At 43.3% G+C, this 15,907-nt stretch overlaps 1 protein-coding gene across 1 annotated transcript; it reads right to left on the bottom strand.

The window, feature by feature from the left end:
* Positions 1–669: 669 nt before the first annotated feature.
* Positions 670–15,805, bottom strand: Rpn8 (regulatory particle non-ATPase 8). Its single transcript, XM_084590094.1, has 7 exons — positions 15,520–15,805; positions 13,333–13,425; positions 12,976–13,073; positions 2,094–2,174; positions 1,934–2,025; positions 1,739–1,850; positions 670–1,679 (listed from the first exon to the last, which is right to left on the bottom strand). The coding sequence occupies exons 1-7, from the start codon at positions 15,692–15,694 to the stop codon at positions 1,389–1,391; spliced, it is 942 nt and encodes a 313-aa protein (XP_084446220.1). The 5' UTR covers positions 15,695–15,805; the 3' UTR covers positions 670–1,388.
* Positions 15,806–15,907: the final 102 nt, after the last annotated feature.

Below are 15,907 nucleotides of genomic sequence, written 5' to 3'. Positions count from 1 at the left end.
CTAAAAGACTATTTTCGATAAAATTTCATTTTTAATAAATGTCTGGTAGGGAGCTAACAAGGAACAAACTCTCAACGTACAGTTACATTTCCTCCTACAGTTCTGAAGATGTGCAACACCGAGTAACCGTATACAGCACCCACTGCATAGCAGCTATAGGTCCGATAGTGTGTGCCTAAACCTCAAACTAGCACTGCTGCTGGTCTACTTTCTCTCTCTCTAAACTCAAGCAGGTGACCTGGTGCCAGCTCCTGTCCCGCACATTTCTATCTACAGCTCGCCTTGTGCTCACCTAGCGTTTTCTTCCCTGTATTCACTCTTGGTGGAGCACCTAGAGAAGACTTTCACCATATCCTCTATATTTGTTCTAGGCTCCAGCCACCCTCCGAATGGCAACAAACCGACACAAAGTGATGGGAGACTGCAGTGTCCAGCTCGGACCCAGCTGCACAGAAGCAGCTGGTGGGCGGAGCTCCAAGAGTCACCGACAGCTCCTGGTCCTGGCCACACTATGTGACATTAAGCCGACCCAGCAGCATATGCTGCAAGCATAAGGCTCAAGCATCAATAAATGTTTTCACCACCATTCTACCTTGTCACCATGAAAAAAGTGCCCGTTCTTTAAAGCAGGGCATGTGATGTAGTGAAGAAGGATATAACACCAAAAAGCTGAGTTCGAACCTTTAATGAAAAAGAAACTCGCTTGTAAATACCTTCATAATGAACAAGCAGCTTCTAACAGTCACAAAAAACATACATTTAACAGCCGTTAAGCTTGCAATGAAAACAAAACTAGTTTCTTCCTTTCAATGCGCATAAAATGCACTGAATATTACCAGTGGCTTACATCAGAATGAAGTTAGAATACTATTCAGTATTTCCACCAGAATTAACTGGATAGAAGATAAAAAGGAACGTGGAAACAAAGCAAAATGCCAAGAACACTAAGAAATAAACACACTGAATTCTTCGTTAGATATAAACTTGAAAATTCAAAATTGCAGTTTAGGTATACAAAAGTAGCTCAGCTGTAATTGGTACAGATGCAGCATAATCTAGCATTTACATATGGCTAGTGGATATTCTTAACTTTCATCTGCTGGAACGGTTCCTTCGAAGGAAGAAAAAGAAAGGGCAGCGGCTGCCCCAGTAAGCAGAAATTCTCACTGGAAGCTTTACAAAGCATATAAGCAAGTAGCACACAATCACGCTTCACACTAGCTGGTTCAATGCCATCTTTACTATTGTTCCTCAGCAGGCAGCCGCTAGGTAAAGTTATATTGCAGACCAATGCACAACTTGCAGGACCTCGCAGTTGCGTGGACATGGCGAAAGATAAGCCTATGCAAATAGCAGCGCGAAAGGCCAGCTCTTAAGCAGCAGGTGGCTCAGGCCTTGACTTCTTTCTTTTTCTCCTCAGGCTTCTTTTCCTTGGGTTCATCTTTCTTTGCAGATTCTTTTTTCTCAGCATCACGGTTAGTGATCTTGTTGTTGATGAGGTTATGCAGGGCCACAACGGAGCGCACCAAAGATGCCAGGTACACAACCAGCATCTGGTCATTGGTCTTGATGTAGAGAGACTTGACAAAATCTTGGAGGCCCACATTAGGCAGCAGGTTAAAGATGTCCTGCAGCTGGTATATGATTGTGTGGTTCACTGGCAGTGTGCCTACGACCACCTGCAAAGGCCCATAAATTAACAGTGACACACCAGACGCAAACCACTCACATTACTTACCTGCTCCAGATAATCTCGTATGTGATGCACCTGTCCCTGCAGTCCCTTCAGGCCCATCAACTGGTTGGTTATTCTTTGTGAAAGTGTGCCCAATGTGGTGTCCTTGATGTCCCTGCATACGAAAAAAAGCGACCAGTGGTGAGCTCAAACTCAAAGACATGGTTCTATGCGTGCAAAGTTCATGCAAGCACTCACCGAAGAAGGTGCTCGACTCCAACTTCCTCAGCTTCTTCTGCTCCTATTTCACTCGGGACATGCTCGAACGTCTTAGTGGTGGGTGTACCATCCTAGAAGCACAGATGGAGACTGCTGAGTCTCCACAACAAGCTAGGTTACAAGGCCAGTTTTCACTCACATCATGAACTTCTTCAACAGCTATGTATGCCTCAGTGGGAAGGCCAATGGACAGCAGCTGAGCATCAATGATGACAAGCACCTAAAGAGAAAGAAAAGAACTGCTCCCTCAGTTTCAATGCACATTTAACAAAACATTAAACTTGCCACACACTATGCCTGACAACTAAGAAATTAGGAATTGTTTAAATATCCTTAAAAGATGATGAGACAGCTTAGCCACATGGACATATGCTACGGATAGGGTTCTCCCAATGGCGGACAGTCCACCTTTCCAGCTACCCACCCACAATAACCCCCCTTTCAAGCTTCAAGTTTGCAATACTAGGGGACTATTTCTGCGACTGTAATGCGGCCTGCCACGCCATTTCAGATGCTGCAGTGCGCGTCACTAGTCTTTGTTTTCTTTTTTCGGGATGGCATAATGCCATTTTAACGTCAAGTCAATTTTAATTTTTTTTTGCATCCATGTGCAAGCCGCTCCTTAAATATGACAAACGGTTGCATTTTGAGGATGCTTCACCACATGGGTAACAGTGAATGCGGTGAAGCATCCTCATGACGCAAAGGGGGCTGTTTGTAACGAGGCACCACTGCTAAGGCACTGCACTGCGAAAAGGGACACAGTGATATCTGTGAGCACTTGACAAATCAATGAAAAATCGCTGTCACATAGTTTAATCTGAAATGTATACAAAATCATATTCCAGGTGTTCGTTATATAAAATTGCTGTGATAAAAACTGTTTTCAGCAGTTTTGTAGAGCTGTTCGATAATTCAAATTTTCAGATAATTTGAACATCATTCTTGAAGGCTGAGAACAAGTTTTTGCTGCATTCAAAAATTCAAAAAGAAGAGCTGCATAGTTATCTGTGCTGTCCTATCTTTCTCTCTCAAGGCATCTGCTGTGTTTTTATTATCTGGTATATAGTACTGCTGCTTGGCCCCCATCTCCCCTGGCTGTAATATCCACCTCTCAATTTTCTGGGTGAAAAGAACCCTGGTTATGGATCATAGCTAAGTAATGAATTCATGCAGCGGCATTTATTAGTGTGAAGCAGTTGTGCTAATTAGTGCTCTTTGTTTCAATGAAGTGGCGTATTGGTTAGGGTGCTTGACTGCTAAGCTGGAGGCACCGAGTTCAATCCTGAGCACGGCAGATGACCTCAATGGAAGTGAAATACAAAAGGCATCGATGTAGTGTGCAACGTTAATGCACATTAGAAAGAACCCCAGGCAGACTAAATTAATGAAGAGCTCTCCACTACACCACCCCTCATAACTCATGTGTTGCATTGATGCGTTAAAACCCCTAGTTTACATTTTCAAATAATTTTTCAACTAGTGCTAAATAATAGCTATGCTTGCACATATTTCGTACCTAGTGCTCACGAGAGCTAGCAAAACAAGCTAACTAGCCATGGTCATGCTGTGCCATGTTACATATGCAAATGCAGGGTTGAGGGGCTGCTGGTGATGCAGCAACCCCTACAAGTTTGATGTGATTTACCTTGCCTACCGAGCCTGCACATTGTAATCCTTCTAAACATACTTACCATAAACCTTATTCACAATATACCTTGGCCACTATGCTAAAAAGACGGGCAACTAGAGAGCAGTCAAAACTAGAAAATTAGTTGATTTTGTACACATATACACATATAATATGGAATTGTAAATTGTGGGGTTTGGTGCTTGACACATATGCAATGAAGGACACTACAGTAGAGGGCTCCAGATTAATTTAGACTGCTTGTGGTTTCTTAGTGTGCATTGACAACAAAAAGCCTGTGTGCATTTCATCTCCAATAAAATACAGCCACTGCAAAAGCAGGGGTGGAAGCAGGCTCGAGCATTTTAGAGCAGCTCAGGGGGCAGTAATAAAGCCAATTTGGAGCAGCTTAGGAGCAATAAAATGAGAGTTCGGAGCATTCAAATTATGTCTTGGAGCACGTTTCTAGGGTCAAATGCTTTTAATAATTGCAAGTTTTTGTTTCTGACATACAAAAATATCCAATTTGATTCTTTTCTACTCAACGTTCAATGCTGTGCTGACTACGCCTGCATCTCTGACAAGACAAACAGCCAAAACATGCACAGAAATTTAAAATAACACAACTGACCTCTCGAGAAATTTTGAAAAGACAATAAGCAAACCAAATGCTTACTTCTATACGTCATAACAGAACTAAGTCTGACTATTTTGACACGACAGATTGAAGCATGGAGTCTATCCCTTTGAACTCCAAATTTGGAGTTCACATCAATGATCAGCCCATTTCCGTTCTCCTTGTGCATATCCTTTTTGATCCTATGCCTATGCTGAAAAATTCCAGGGCACTGGTCACATGTACCTTCAAAAAGGATAGACTGCACTTAAGGGTAGCCTTTTCCTCCTTCAGATTCTTTTGCTTCATAGCCTTCTGCCAGTAGCTCCTATTTTCACCTGAGCAACAGTGGCACTTCCTAAATTTGAACACATTGGTAATAGGCCCTGTACGGTTTTTCAACACTCTTGAGAAATACTAGAGAATGGCACCTTTGCCGTTTCACCCGTTTACGCTTCAAGTATGCTTCTGCTTGATGTCTGATGATGAGGCTTGGCACGCTTGGTACTAACAAACAGGAGCGATGGTGAAGTGCCTGCTTGTTTTCATAGCTGAACCCTTAGAACAACTCAAGTTGTCCGGTGCTGTTGGACAACTTTTCTAATGGCTTGAGGTACCCGCCATGACCGTTTCGCTCACTTTTCTCAATTCAAAAAGCTTGGAGAAAGTGCTATGTCAAGTGCACAAAACATTTTTTTTGTAATTGCTTCCCTCCAATTGCTTGTTGTGACTTTTAAAAGCTTACTTGCATATTTGTTATGCTCTATGCTTTTCTAGTTTATGAACCTTTTATACGTACTAAGCTCAGTGCAAGGTGCATTATAACTGCCACCGTTGTGCTGCCTTTGTTTGGACTAAAGCGGCCCCTAGTGTGTACACGGAGCTCACAGCATGCCACTGCCCCATGTGCTTCTCACTGACACTTAATCGAACTGCATCGAATCATATTCTTTGCAGGCAATACAATCGTTCACTGTGCAGAGCAAACCAGCCTTCCGCTCAATTTGATGGCAGAACATTGAGACAGCCGGTTTGGAGCAGTTTTGGAGCAATATTGTGGTTTGGAACAGGATGGAGCAGGAAAAGCAGTTTGGAGCAGAATGGAGCACCCTGCAACAGGGATCCAGCCTACAGCTTTGGGATCAGTGGCTGAATGCAAGAGCTACAGAACCACAAAGAAGGGCAAAATCAAAAAATGCTTGAAATCAGTCCTGGCCCTCCAACAGAAAAGGCAGGTGGCATCTTGAAAGCAGTTCTAATAATTATGAAAAAAAAAAAGCCAAATTATGCTTGGGAGTCATGCAAATGACCTTAGTTTAGAAATGGTCCGACATGCGTGCAGGCTACAAAAGTAGTACGGTGACAGGACACTGTGATAAATGCTTTCAAGCAGAAAACTTTTGGCTACTCCAAGTGACATTAGCACCATTAATGAATATACTGAAAAGTAGCAGCTGATGGAAAAGTATAAATGGCTCATAATAAATAACACGAGAGCTGCTAAGACGCACAACTGAAATACTGCAAATATTTGAAGCCATTGAGCGGGCTCAACAGAGAGCACTATATATATGTGTGTTTAATTAGACTAAGAAGCCACGATAATAGACCAGTTGCAGAACGTACAAGCCAGCTTACCTGTGAAGCAGAAATCAATGCACAATGGTGGCGGAGCCTGCCTCAGGGACAATAATTGAGTGCAGTGTATGCATCTTTACAAACATTTCATTGTTAGAGAACAGATTTTCGGGCATTACTGGCAAGAGTATGAAGACAGCAGTGACAAGTGGGGGCGAGGAAGCTGACTTGTAGGTTTTGCAACTGGTCTATACTGTATCAATGTAAGTACGGGCTCTTCCAGCATACTCTGTGGTAGTGTTACTCTACGGAGTAATAAAAATAAATTTCACAAACACATTGCCCTTTGGCAGCCATGCTATGCACAGCTTCATAGTAAAAGATTGAGAGGCTAGTCAATAAGAAAGCACTCTAGAGCAGTGTTTCAGGTGTGTATTTCCCCATCTTTCTGAATTATTTTGAGGCTGTTTCATGCCAGGTTCACTAGCCCCTTTTTCTAATAAGGTTTCCAGAAAGGATCACTATGAAGAACATTATGACGTGTTGTCATTAGCATCAGCGGCAAGTGAGTTGAATGAATTGAACCTCTACTATTGCGAGATGACCAACAAAGAATGAACATAACATGTCTTTTTCGTGGCATTAAATATAACGAAGTGGTAGAAAGGCCCAATGATCTTTAGCCCCTCCTGTCCTGTGCCCAGCTGTGGCCATGTTATTGCTGCAAACACAGCTTGCCACTACGCCAACCACCTGACCACTACAAACTCCATTTTCCTTCCCTTGATATTAACATTCAATAACAGACTAACGGTCTTCAGTTTTGCACATTGCATATCCTAACCAGGTCCATTTCTTTAATCAGCTTTCAGCCAGAACCATGCTTTTAAAAGTCCAGTTACATGTTTTTAAAGAACACTGAGGACAAATTGAAGTCGGTTTATACACATTATGATGAAAAATGAAAGACACTACTTCCCCTGTAAACTGAGCTAAACTGTAAGAAAAGGTCAGGAAATAAAATACAAGTGGCACTAGTACTGTAACCTCTTTTCACTAACTGTGGCGTATCAGGAAAGTATTTTTCCTCACAAATCCCAAAGACAAAGCTATGCTGCCATTCACTCACACAGTAATCACAGTTCTTCCGGTATTGACGTTAAAATACTGAAGTCTGAAATCCATTTTTATTTTACTATACCTTTTGCTGTTGGACAAAAATATGATGGGCTATTTTCAGGGTTGCAAATGCTAAAATAAGATTTGTAGCAATTTTTGGAGCAGCAAAACCTTAAGTTTTGGAGCAGCTTACAGGGAAAAAAATTTCACTTTACAGCACAAATTCAAATAAACCTTACTTCTGGGGCGCGTGCAAGCGTGCGCGCACACACACACAAATGGAGATGTGAATATCGGACGATATGAAAGCAATCCAAAAGAAATCTAGCAACCTATCACCAGTGCTTAGTACATTTCCTTTAGGAATCTGGTGTGTACCTATTTTTGTAAATAAGCATTTTATATTGCAAGGCAAGCTACCACACTAAAAAAAAAAGAAGAAAGAATGTCAGCCATAAAACCGAAGAGGTTAATTTTTCAAACATTGGGGATGGAATAAAAATGGAAAAAACTAGAGAATGTGTATTTCCTTTTTTGGTTTGGTTTGTGGGGTTTAATGTCCCAAAGCGACTCAGGCTATGAGAGACGCCGTAGTGGAGGACTCCGAAAATTTCGACCACCTGGGGTTCTTTAACATGCACTGACATCGCACAGCACGTGGGCACTTTGCTTATCGCCTCCATCGTAGTGGAGGATTCGATCCCGCGTCCTTGGGAACAGTAGTCGAGCGCCGTAACCACTGTGCCGCCCCGACGGGGGGGTATTTCCTTTTTTTGTATCTTTTTTTGCATTATCTTGCTCACAAGACTTACAAAACAATGTTCTACTCTGCAAAATCCACAGCTTGTGTCGTGCAAGGGCAGCTCAAGAACAGCCCAATTCAAAGCTGTGACTGCAATCAGCCTGTGTCGAAAAACGAGCGCAGTACAAAAACAAAATAAAAGATAAAATGTTGATTTAAAGCAAACAGAAAAAAAAAAAAGAAAGAGAAAACTGCTACCAAAAGGCGAAAGGGCAAATCCCAAAAGCAGATTGTAAGCAAAGTTAATTGATGAGCAAGTGCGTCTTCTGCCCGTGATTTGTATTCTAGGGGCTGGCGACGACGACTAAGGATGTTAGGTTATATAATTCGTGCACAGAGCAGACTTTATAGTATTGAAGCGAAAGCTTCACTACGCCAGCTTTTCGAGCCTCAGCGTCACGGAGGTTTTCAACTTCAAGTCACCTTAAAAGATACTGCGCCTTTCCTTTCTTATAAACCAATTTACAATGCAAGCAAAAGCTTCACTATGCTAGGTATAGCAGGTCTTCGTGTGACACTAAATTTGCCCTTCAAATGACCCTGACCTAATTAAGCGTAGGTGTCCAGGATAGTTGTTTTCTCTTTTCCGGGTCCTTTGTCTTTTTTGAGCTTTTCTACAATATGTGTCCACAATTTCGTGGTGTTAACCCAAATGTATACTGCGGATTCCTTTCCCTAAAACCGAACTTAAATAAAAAGCCCCGGCGCGGCAGTGCAGTGGTTAAGATGCCCCACTACTGTGCCTAAGCACCCAGGTTCGATCCCGACCACTGGTAGCTGCGCTTTGATGGAGACGAAGCAGAGAGGCATCCATGTGCTGTGTGATGTCAGCGCACATTAAAGATCCCCAGGTGGTACTCTGGAGCCCTCCACTACGGCTCCTCTTTCTCTCCACTTTCACTCCCACTTTCCTCTCTTCCCTTGTGGCGGCACGGTTCAGGTGTCCACAGAGCAAGTGTGAGATACTACACCTTTCCTTTCCTTCGAACCAATTATTTTATTTATAAACGGAAAGGCCGGCGGCTGCATTTAGATGAAGGCGAAACGAAGAGGAGGTGTCCCTGTGCTGTGCGATGTCAGCATACGTTAAAGACCCCCAGGTGGTCGAAAATACTATGCAGCCCTCCACAACGGCTTCTCTTTCTCTCTCTCCACTTTTATTCCCACCTTCCTCCCTTCCCTTACGGTGCAGTTTAGGTGCCCACAGAAACAAGCGTGACAGATACTGCGCCTTTCCTTTTCTATGAACCAATTATAAATGGAGAGGCAGCCCTGGGTTGTGCGATGTCCGCGCACGTTAAAGGCCCAGAGGTGGCCAAATTACTCCGTAGCCTTCCACTACGGGACCTACTTCTCTCTACTTCCACTCCCATCTTCATTCTCTCAAGCCTGGCAGATACTGCGCCTTTCCTTACTTATAAACCAATGTACAATATACAAGAAAAAATATGAAAATATGATTTTGACCTGGTTAGGTGTAGGTGTTCACAATTCTGTAGAGTCCACTCAAAAGTATAAGGCTCCTTCTTTTCCCCAAAATCTAATTTAAATAAAAATTATGAAAAACCTGATTGAAAAGCAGGTGTTAAAGAGGCGATAACTGCAACACTCAAAGCTTTTGCTCTATCACTAGGTTCAAGCCATGCTCAAACCCGAACAAATTCTTTCAATATTCCAGCATCGGCAAATATTAATTTTAGCAGCCCTGGGCTCCACTGCGGCATTATAGAATTCAAAATTTAAGGCTGCTGCGCGTTTCCCAACCTGCTGATACCCGAAAGATATTTTACATGTACCAGCTCAAGTTATACAGTAAAAGCTCGTTAATTTGAACTTCATGAGACCGGGAAAACAGTTCGAATTATCCGATGTTCTAATCATCTAATGGCCTTGAAAAAAACTGAAAAGAACCATTTTCATTACGGTAAATTTACAGTATTTACTCGCGCGTAACAACCCCCCCTCACACACACGTTTGCCACTGAGCATTTGAAAAAGAAAAAGCATTTGTCAGTGCGTCGCTCCGTTTCGCGCCGTCACTGTAGCATACCTCTGTCAATTTCTTAGCAGTGAGCCAAGATACTGCGCAGTAATAATATCACGGTGTGTTTACCTTTTCTAGTTAGCTCAAGCAGGGGAAGAAAGGGAGGGGGGGCTTACTTGGCAGAGTGCCAACACTCGTCCGGTTGTGCAGGCATCGTTTTCACTTTATCATGACGCGTTTGGGGCGGGCACGCACATGGTAGTGCAAACTCCTTTTGAAATGAACAATACTAAAACCCGGCGTCATGATCGAGACTGACCACGCGCTTTCGTTGATGACTGGTGGGTGGAAGAACGGACTGTCGCAAAAAAAAAAAAAAAAAAAAAAAAAAGTTGTCCTGTGTAATGATTTTTTTTCTCTTTCCTTGGAAACCCCTAGCATCCGTACGACGTCACAGCCTTTCATGGACATTGGCTGGGACTGCGCCGACATTAATACTTATCCGTATTTCCGGACTAACAGAGGTCGAATTGAGTATTTAGGTTGCAGGCTTCGAAGGTTGCGCAGAAGAGAAGAGCAGGCAGGTGCCCCTGCCCTTCAGCGCCGCCAGCCGCCACGCCGGTCATGGCGCCATTTAGGCTTTATCCACTCTTCCAGGGTTTTACCTGGTCTCATCTTCTGCTCCCGTTTCAGACGTGCGCAGCCTCTAACTATGCCTCATTATCACGGAGGCGTTCCTTTGGCCATGTGCTCGGCGCCAGGCCACCTAGACGCGGCGGCGCGTAGGTTGAATTATCCATAGTGGAATTGACTCGCGTTCTAATTAACGGCTTTTTTACACATGAACCTTTATGTAGCTTGGCCGGACTAAGTAGTGTGGTTCAAATTACCCGAAAATTACAATTATCGAGGTTCGTATTAATGCGCTTTCACTGTATTAGCACCTGGTGCACCTTAGCAACTGGTGCACCTCCTGCACTATCTAACGACAGGAAAGTGGGTCTATCGACAAAACAGCATAAAAACAACTTTTCTGTACCTGAATTGCCAACAAAATACCGGGAACTTGCAAGAGCCACATAAAAAACTAGATATACATTCATTAAAAGCATGCGGTGCCTAAAACACAGTGCTGAAGTATTGCTCCAAGTATTGCTCCACGACCCTCTTTGCAGTGTGCCGCAGTAGCAGGTGGTGCCTCGTTACAAACGGCCTTTTCGTGTTATGGGGATGCTTCACCGCACTGGCTGTGACCCGTGCAGTGAAGCATCCTCAAAAAGCAACGGTTCAGCGTACTCGAAGAGCGGAAGAAGCGCGTAGATGTATGAGAGAAAAATATTAGGAGCTAGAACCGTGTGACCCCATCTCAAAATAAAACCAAAATGCCAGTGACACGTGCTGCACTGTCTGAAATGTCGTGACTGGCCATATATCACGGTCGCAGATAATTTTCCCTCAGTATGGCAAACCTTTTCAGCTAATCGGGGCATTTTGATGTAGTGCGGCGCAAATTCAACAGATTTCACGCTCATGGCGCAGAAATATGCATCTGTAACAAAATGGTGCAATTGGCGCAGCTGTTGCATCCCTGTATTTGCGGACCGAGTAATGTTGACCTTGAGCTGAAGAGAAACCACGTGACAACCATGATGTCACTCAGCCGAAGCTGTGCAGAGGCCGCACTGCCGCCGGAGACGTGAGCTCGCCTCTGCCTAGTCACGTGATGGCCATGATGCCACTCTGCAACTGTTCCATCGGGGCTGCCTCGTCTCCGCAGGTGCCGCCACATTGCAATAACTATCGACATTGCCTCACCAATGGGTATAAAGTGACTTTGCTGCCATGTTAAGGGCAGCGGTCGTTATCCAGTAGATGTAGCCCACTGAGAGGCTACCGCACAGAGACGAAGAGAGGCCGATCGAACAAAATGTGAGGCTTTCGTTTTGGTTACTTAGGTTTAGCCAGTCCAAACCTTTGCTTAATTTTTTTCTGTTACATGCAGCAGGTGACAGCAAGCAGACAGGCTGTTTCTGTGTAAAGCTCTCCAGTTTTCACATCAAGTGCACCACATTTCATCTAGATGATGATGGTGGACTTAAATGACGTAGGGGCATCTTAGGCCGAAGAGTGGCAAACATAAGGAGAACGGTCAACTCAGGTCAATAAAATGTGCTGGGTGTGAAGTTTTGTGAAGTGCTGAAGCAATGGTGTATTGGGCCTAAAAATTCATTTAAAGGCTTATAATGACCTGTGCAAAAAATTAAAAGGAGACATGCATATTTTAAAAGGCTAAGGTGTTTCAGGAACAGTTCTTTCAAGGGAAAAGAAGGCAAGGTGCCTGAGAGTCGCATTAAAAAAAGAGCTCAGCCATCTTCTTAAGAATGAAAAATGGGCTGATGCTCACGCTGGGAAGAAATTTTGCGTAAAAAGCCTATTTTTGATAAAAATTTAAGAACTCTTTTAAAAGAGAACAGTGGAATGTTACCGAGAAAAATGGATGGGTGTGTGGATATTTGATTCATGCACAATTTGGGAAAATAATGTCTCCTTTCTGGTTGAAGTCTCAGACATACAATTAAAACATGTCTATAGTATTTTGGAGGGCAGCTGGCACAAGGAGTCTATAAGCTTCCTCATTGCCTGGTATGCAACAGTGGCCTGGCATCCAACATAGTGGAATTTTAAGTTTTGATTTCGGAGTAGACATTAAGTCCTTGATCAGGGAATTCAAGACTGTGCTCTTAAGCCATTTACAAGAGGATAGGGAAGTTATAACACTTAGGGGGTCTGCGTAAATGATGGATGTACATACTTGCTTTTCTATGATGTGTCTAACAGTTAAGAGGATACCATTACATTCAGCAGTAAATATGCTTGTCTGTCGAATGTTTTTGACTGAACACTACGGTCCATGTGCTACACATGAGACTTGAGTAGGCTTTGGAGAGTCAGTGTAGCACTCATTCAGCAGGAGCAAAAGTTTGGTTTATGAGGTTTAACGTCCCAAAGTGACCCAGGCTATGAGACAGCAAATGATGTCAAAAGTTCCTCAAAGCTGAAAATTAAATGTGCAGAAGACTCAGCCTGTGTATGATAAAACCACAAATAACTTTTACATTATAAGGTTGCAACAGCATTGCACAAGGAGAGTAAAAATTCAACCAAATATCCAAGACTTGCTAGCTAGCTGCACAAGCGCTGCCTTTGGCAGCATGTTTGCTTTCTGCAAAGAGCCAGTGCCCATAGCTCCCTTAGCCACACTTTGAGCACTTCCAAGACGAAAACTACTCACCGAAGTGCTGCAGTACCTTCGCACCAGCTCGTTGATAGGGATGTCACTAGGGTGTAGGTTTGGGCCAGTATGGTACCAACCGACAATCCGCTCCCGAGCTACAATATAAATATGCAACAGCAGTCACAGCACAATGCCTTTTGTGGTAAGGTATGCAAGTGTTTTAGTTTTGCATCATAAATGGCAAGAAGCAGTTTCAAAGATTCACTTATTGCATGTGAGCATAAATGAAGTTACAGCACAAGTAGGCTTCCATCCTTGATTACGAATTCATCTCTGTATTATTCCGACGAATGTATGTCGGTTGACAGGCATACAAATGACAAAGCAGCAGCAAGGCTACCAGCAAACCCTCACCATTCACTTTCTTAAACATGGAATACATGTTTTCGAGGTAGTCATGATCCAGAAACCATACAGTCTTGTCTTTTTCATCTTCGTCAAATGGAACTGCAAAAGCAAAACCGCACCATCATTACCGAGTGATCTTATCAAGCATAAAGCGACTCAGAACGCAGTACTACACTATGGCTGGTATCATATAACAAAACGTGGATGTAGGTGAAAACGTCCCAGGAAAAAAAGGTCCCCGGAAGATACGGCCCCGGAAGAAATTTCCCTGGGAGAAAAGGACCCTGAAAAAGCGGCCACTAGGAAAAAAACGTCCCCAAGGCTAAATAGCGACCAAAGAATGAGTTCTTCCGGATTTCACATTTTAATAAATTCACATTTTATTCAATTTTTTCTTGACTTTGAGATAAATGTAATCACCATTTGTGACCTGGGTCCTCTGGTCTCCTGATGTGTTTACATGCACTGCGAAAAAGCATGGCGAAAGAGCTATCCGACTTTTTACACATGGCGTGGTTCCAAGCTCTAGAGCTCGTTCAGCAATCATTAACACAGGTGTAATGAGCTTAGTAATATTACCCACAAAAAAGGTCCAAGCGGCTCGAAGCGTGGTAGTGCCGCCCAAAACATAAGGCTTCTCTAGAACTACATTGAAGACCTTTTGCTCCAACCCTTCCCTTGATGATGGCGTAGAATCCTCCTTGCTGCACTTCTGGTGGTGATGGAGATGCTGTGTTAGGGAGGCAGGCTGAGGCTTAACTAGACGTTGGCCATTTTTACCCTACTGCATCGCTCCAAGCTTCCGGTCCAATACAGCCAGTGGTCAGCTCTCATTTTCCCCACAAATAAGGCAAAGACGAATGCTGTCACTGTTACCACTGCTATCTTTCTTTTTTCTTTTTTGTTATGAATGCCAAGCATCGATTTGATGTTCGGTCACTTCCAAGCCGATAGGTGGAAATGCTGAAGCATATATCATTGCAGCTCGCCGCAAAAAATGCAATCCTTATTTGAGGACATTTTGACTTCACTACGCCAGTTTTTCGAGTCATCAGCCTCATGGAGGTGCTTCAAGTGACTCTGACAGATACTGTGCCTTTTCTTTCTTATAAACTAATTTACAATTGAAGTTAAATGTTCACTACGCTAGGTAGAGCCGGTCTTCGCGTAGCACTAAATTTGATCTTCAAGTGATCTTGACGTAATGAAGTGTGGGTGTCCACGATTCCATGGTGTCCACCCAAAGTATCTGCGTCTTCCTTTCCCCAAAACTTAGTACCGAAGTACTCAAGCTCAGTCCCGACTGCCGGTGGCTGCGTTTTGGTGGAGGTGAAACGAAAAGGCGTCCATGCACTGTGCAATGTCAGTGCACGTTAAAAATCCCCAGGTGGTCGAAATTACTCCGCAGCCCTCCACTACGGCACATTTCTTAAAGATCCTCAGGTGGACTATGACACCTCTTTCTCTCCTTCCACTTTCACTCCCATCCCTTACAGCACGGTTCAGGTGTCCACAGAACAAGTGTGGCAAAAACTGCACCTTTCCTTTCCTGCGAACCAATTATAAGAAAAATTATGAAATGACCGCGGACTGAAAAGGCTGTGTTACAGAGGCTATCACTGTAACACTCAGATTTCGCTTTATCACTAGGTTCAAGCCATGCTTAAACCCCCAGAATTCTTTTTTTTCCTACTTCGCAAATAGGTTTTTTTTTTTTTTTTTTTTTTTGCTTCTTTTTTTCCAGGGACGTTTCTTCCGGAGCCATTTACACCGGGTAAATTTTTTTCGGGAACGTTTTTACCAGAGCCCAACAAAACGTAACGCTAGCAGCAGGTCTGTCAGAAGATCCACTGCTTGCGGGAAAGCTTGGAATGTCACCTGACAAAGAGTGCTTCAGACGAAACCACAGATATTACATGCAACTTTGTGGTCACAGCTGGAATGACTTTTGCAGATAACAGGCGACACACGCAACCGGTGTGCGCAGTGTTTACTGCTGTGAATAACAACAATAAAATAAAGTCTGTCACAAGCGTGAAATATACACAAGTATTAAGTACATTGCAAGTCATGACAAAGCAATTTTAATACGCCAACCACAGAGCTGCCAGCAAAAAACGGGCTTTGTAAGTTAGTTGACTCAAATTAACAGTACACCACAGTCAAGGAATCCGTAATTCATCAACTACTTACCAGCAAAGCTGTTGGAAACATCCAAAACACCTTTTTCTTTCCATGAGCCTAGTAATATGCCGACAACTCTATCTTGGTGGCCGGTCTTTCCCATGCGATTAAAATGATCTACAACGCTCAGCAACACGAGCGGATGCACGACAACCTTCGAGACTGGATGATCTGTGCCAGTCATGATTCCAGCGGCTAATTTCTGTTAGAAACGATCACTAAACGAGGTGCAAATTTTCGCCAGAGGAACAAGGCCGCACGCTGCTAAACGCCACCTGCATTCATTGAAACAGCAAGCACTAGGCCTGACTTTGTGAAAAAAAAATGTCACCAAATAAAAGTTGTGTCAAAAACTTTTTTATATTTGTGTGGTATTTAAAATGCTTTAGTATATTTT

The sequence above is a fragment of the Amblyomma maculatum genome, chromosome 1, assembly GCF_055883805.1.
Source record: "Amblyomma maculatum isolate TAMU_Amacu chromosome 1, ASM5588380v1, whole genome shotgun sequence".
Lineage (NCBI taxonomy): Eukaryota > Metazoa > Arthropoda > Arachnida > Ixodida > Ixodidae > Amblyomma > Amblyomma maculatum.
Note: the sequence above shows the minus strand (reverse complement) of the source record. Positions and strands in the feature narration are given on the sequence as shown.

Excerpts from the sequence above, each read along its gene's own strand:
- Rpn8 (XM_084590094.1), bottom strand. The coding sequence starts at position 15,694 with ATGACTGGCACAGATCATCCAGTCTCGAAGGTTGTCGTGCATCCGCTC. Across the intron at positions 2,026-2,093 it reads CTGTTGAAGAAGTTCATGAT|GATGGTACACCCACCACTAA; the intron begins GTGAGTGAAAAC and ends CTGTGCTTCTAG. Across the intron at positions 1,680-1,738 it reads TACGAGATTATCTGGAGCAG|GTGGTCGTAGGCACACTGCC; the intron begins GTAAGTAATGTG and ends GGGCCTTTGCAG.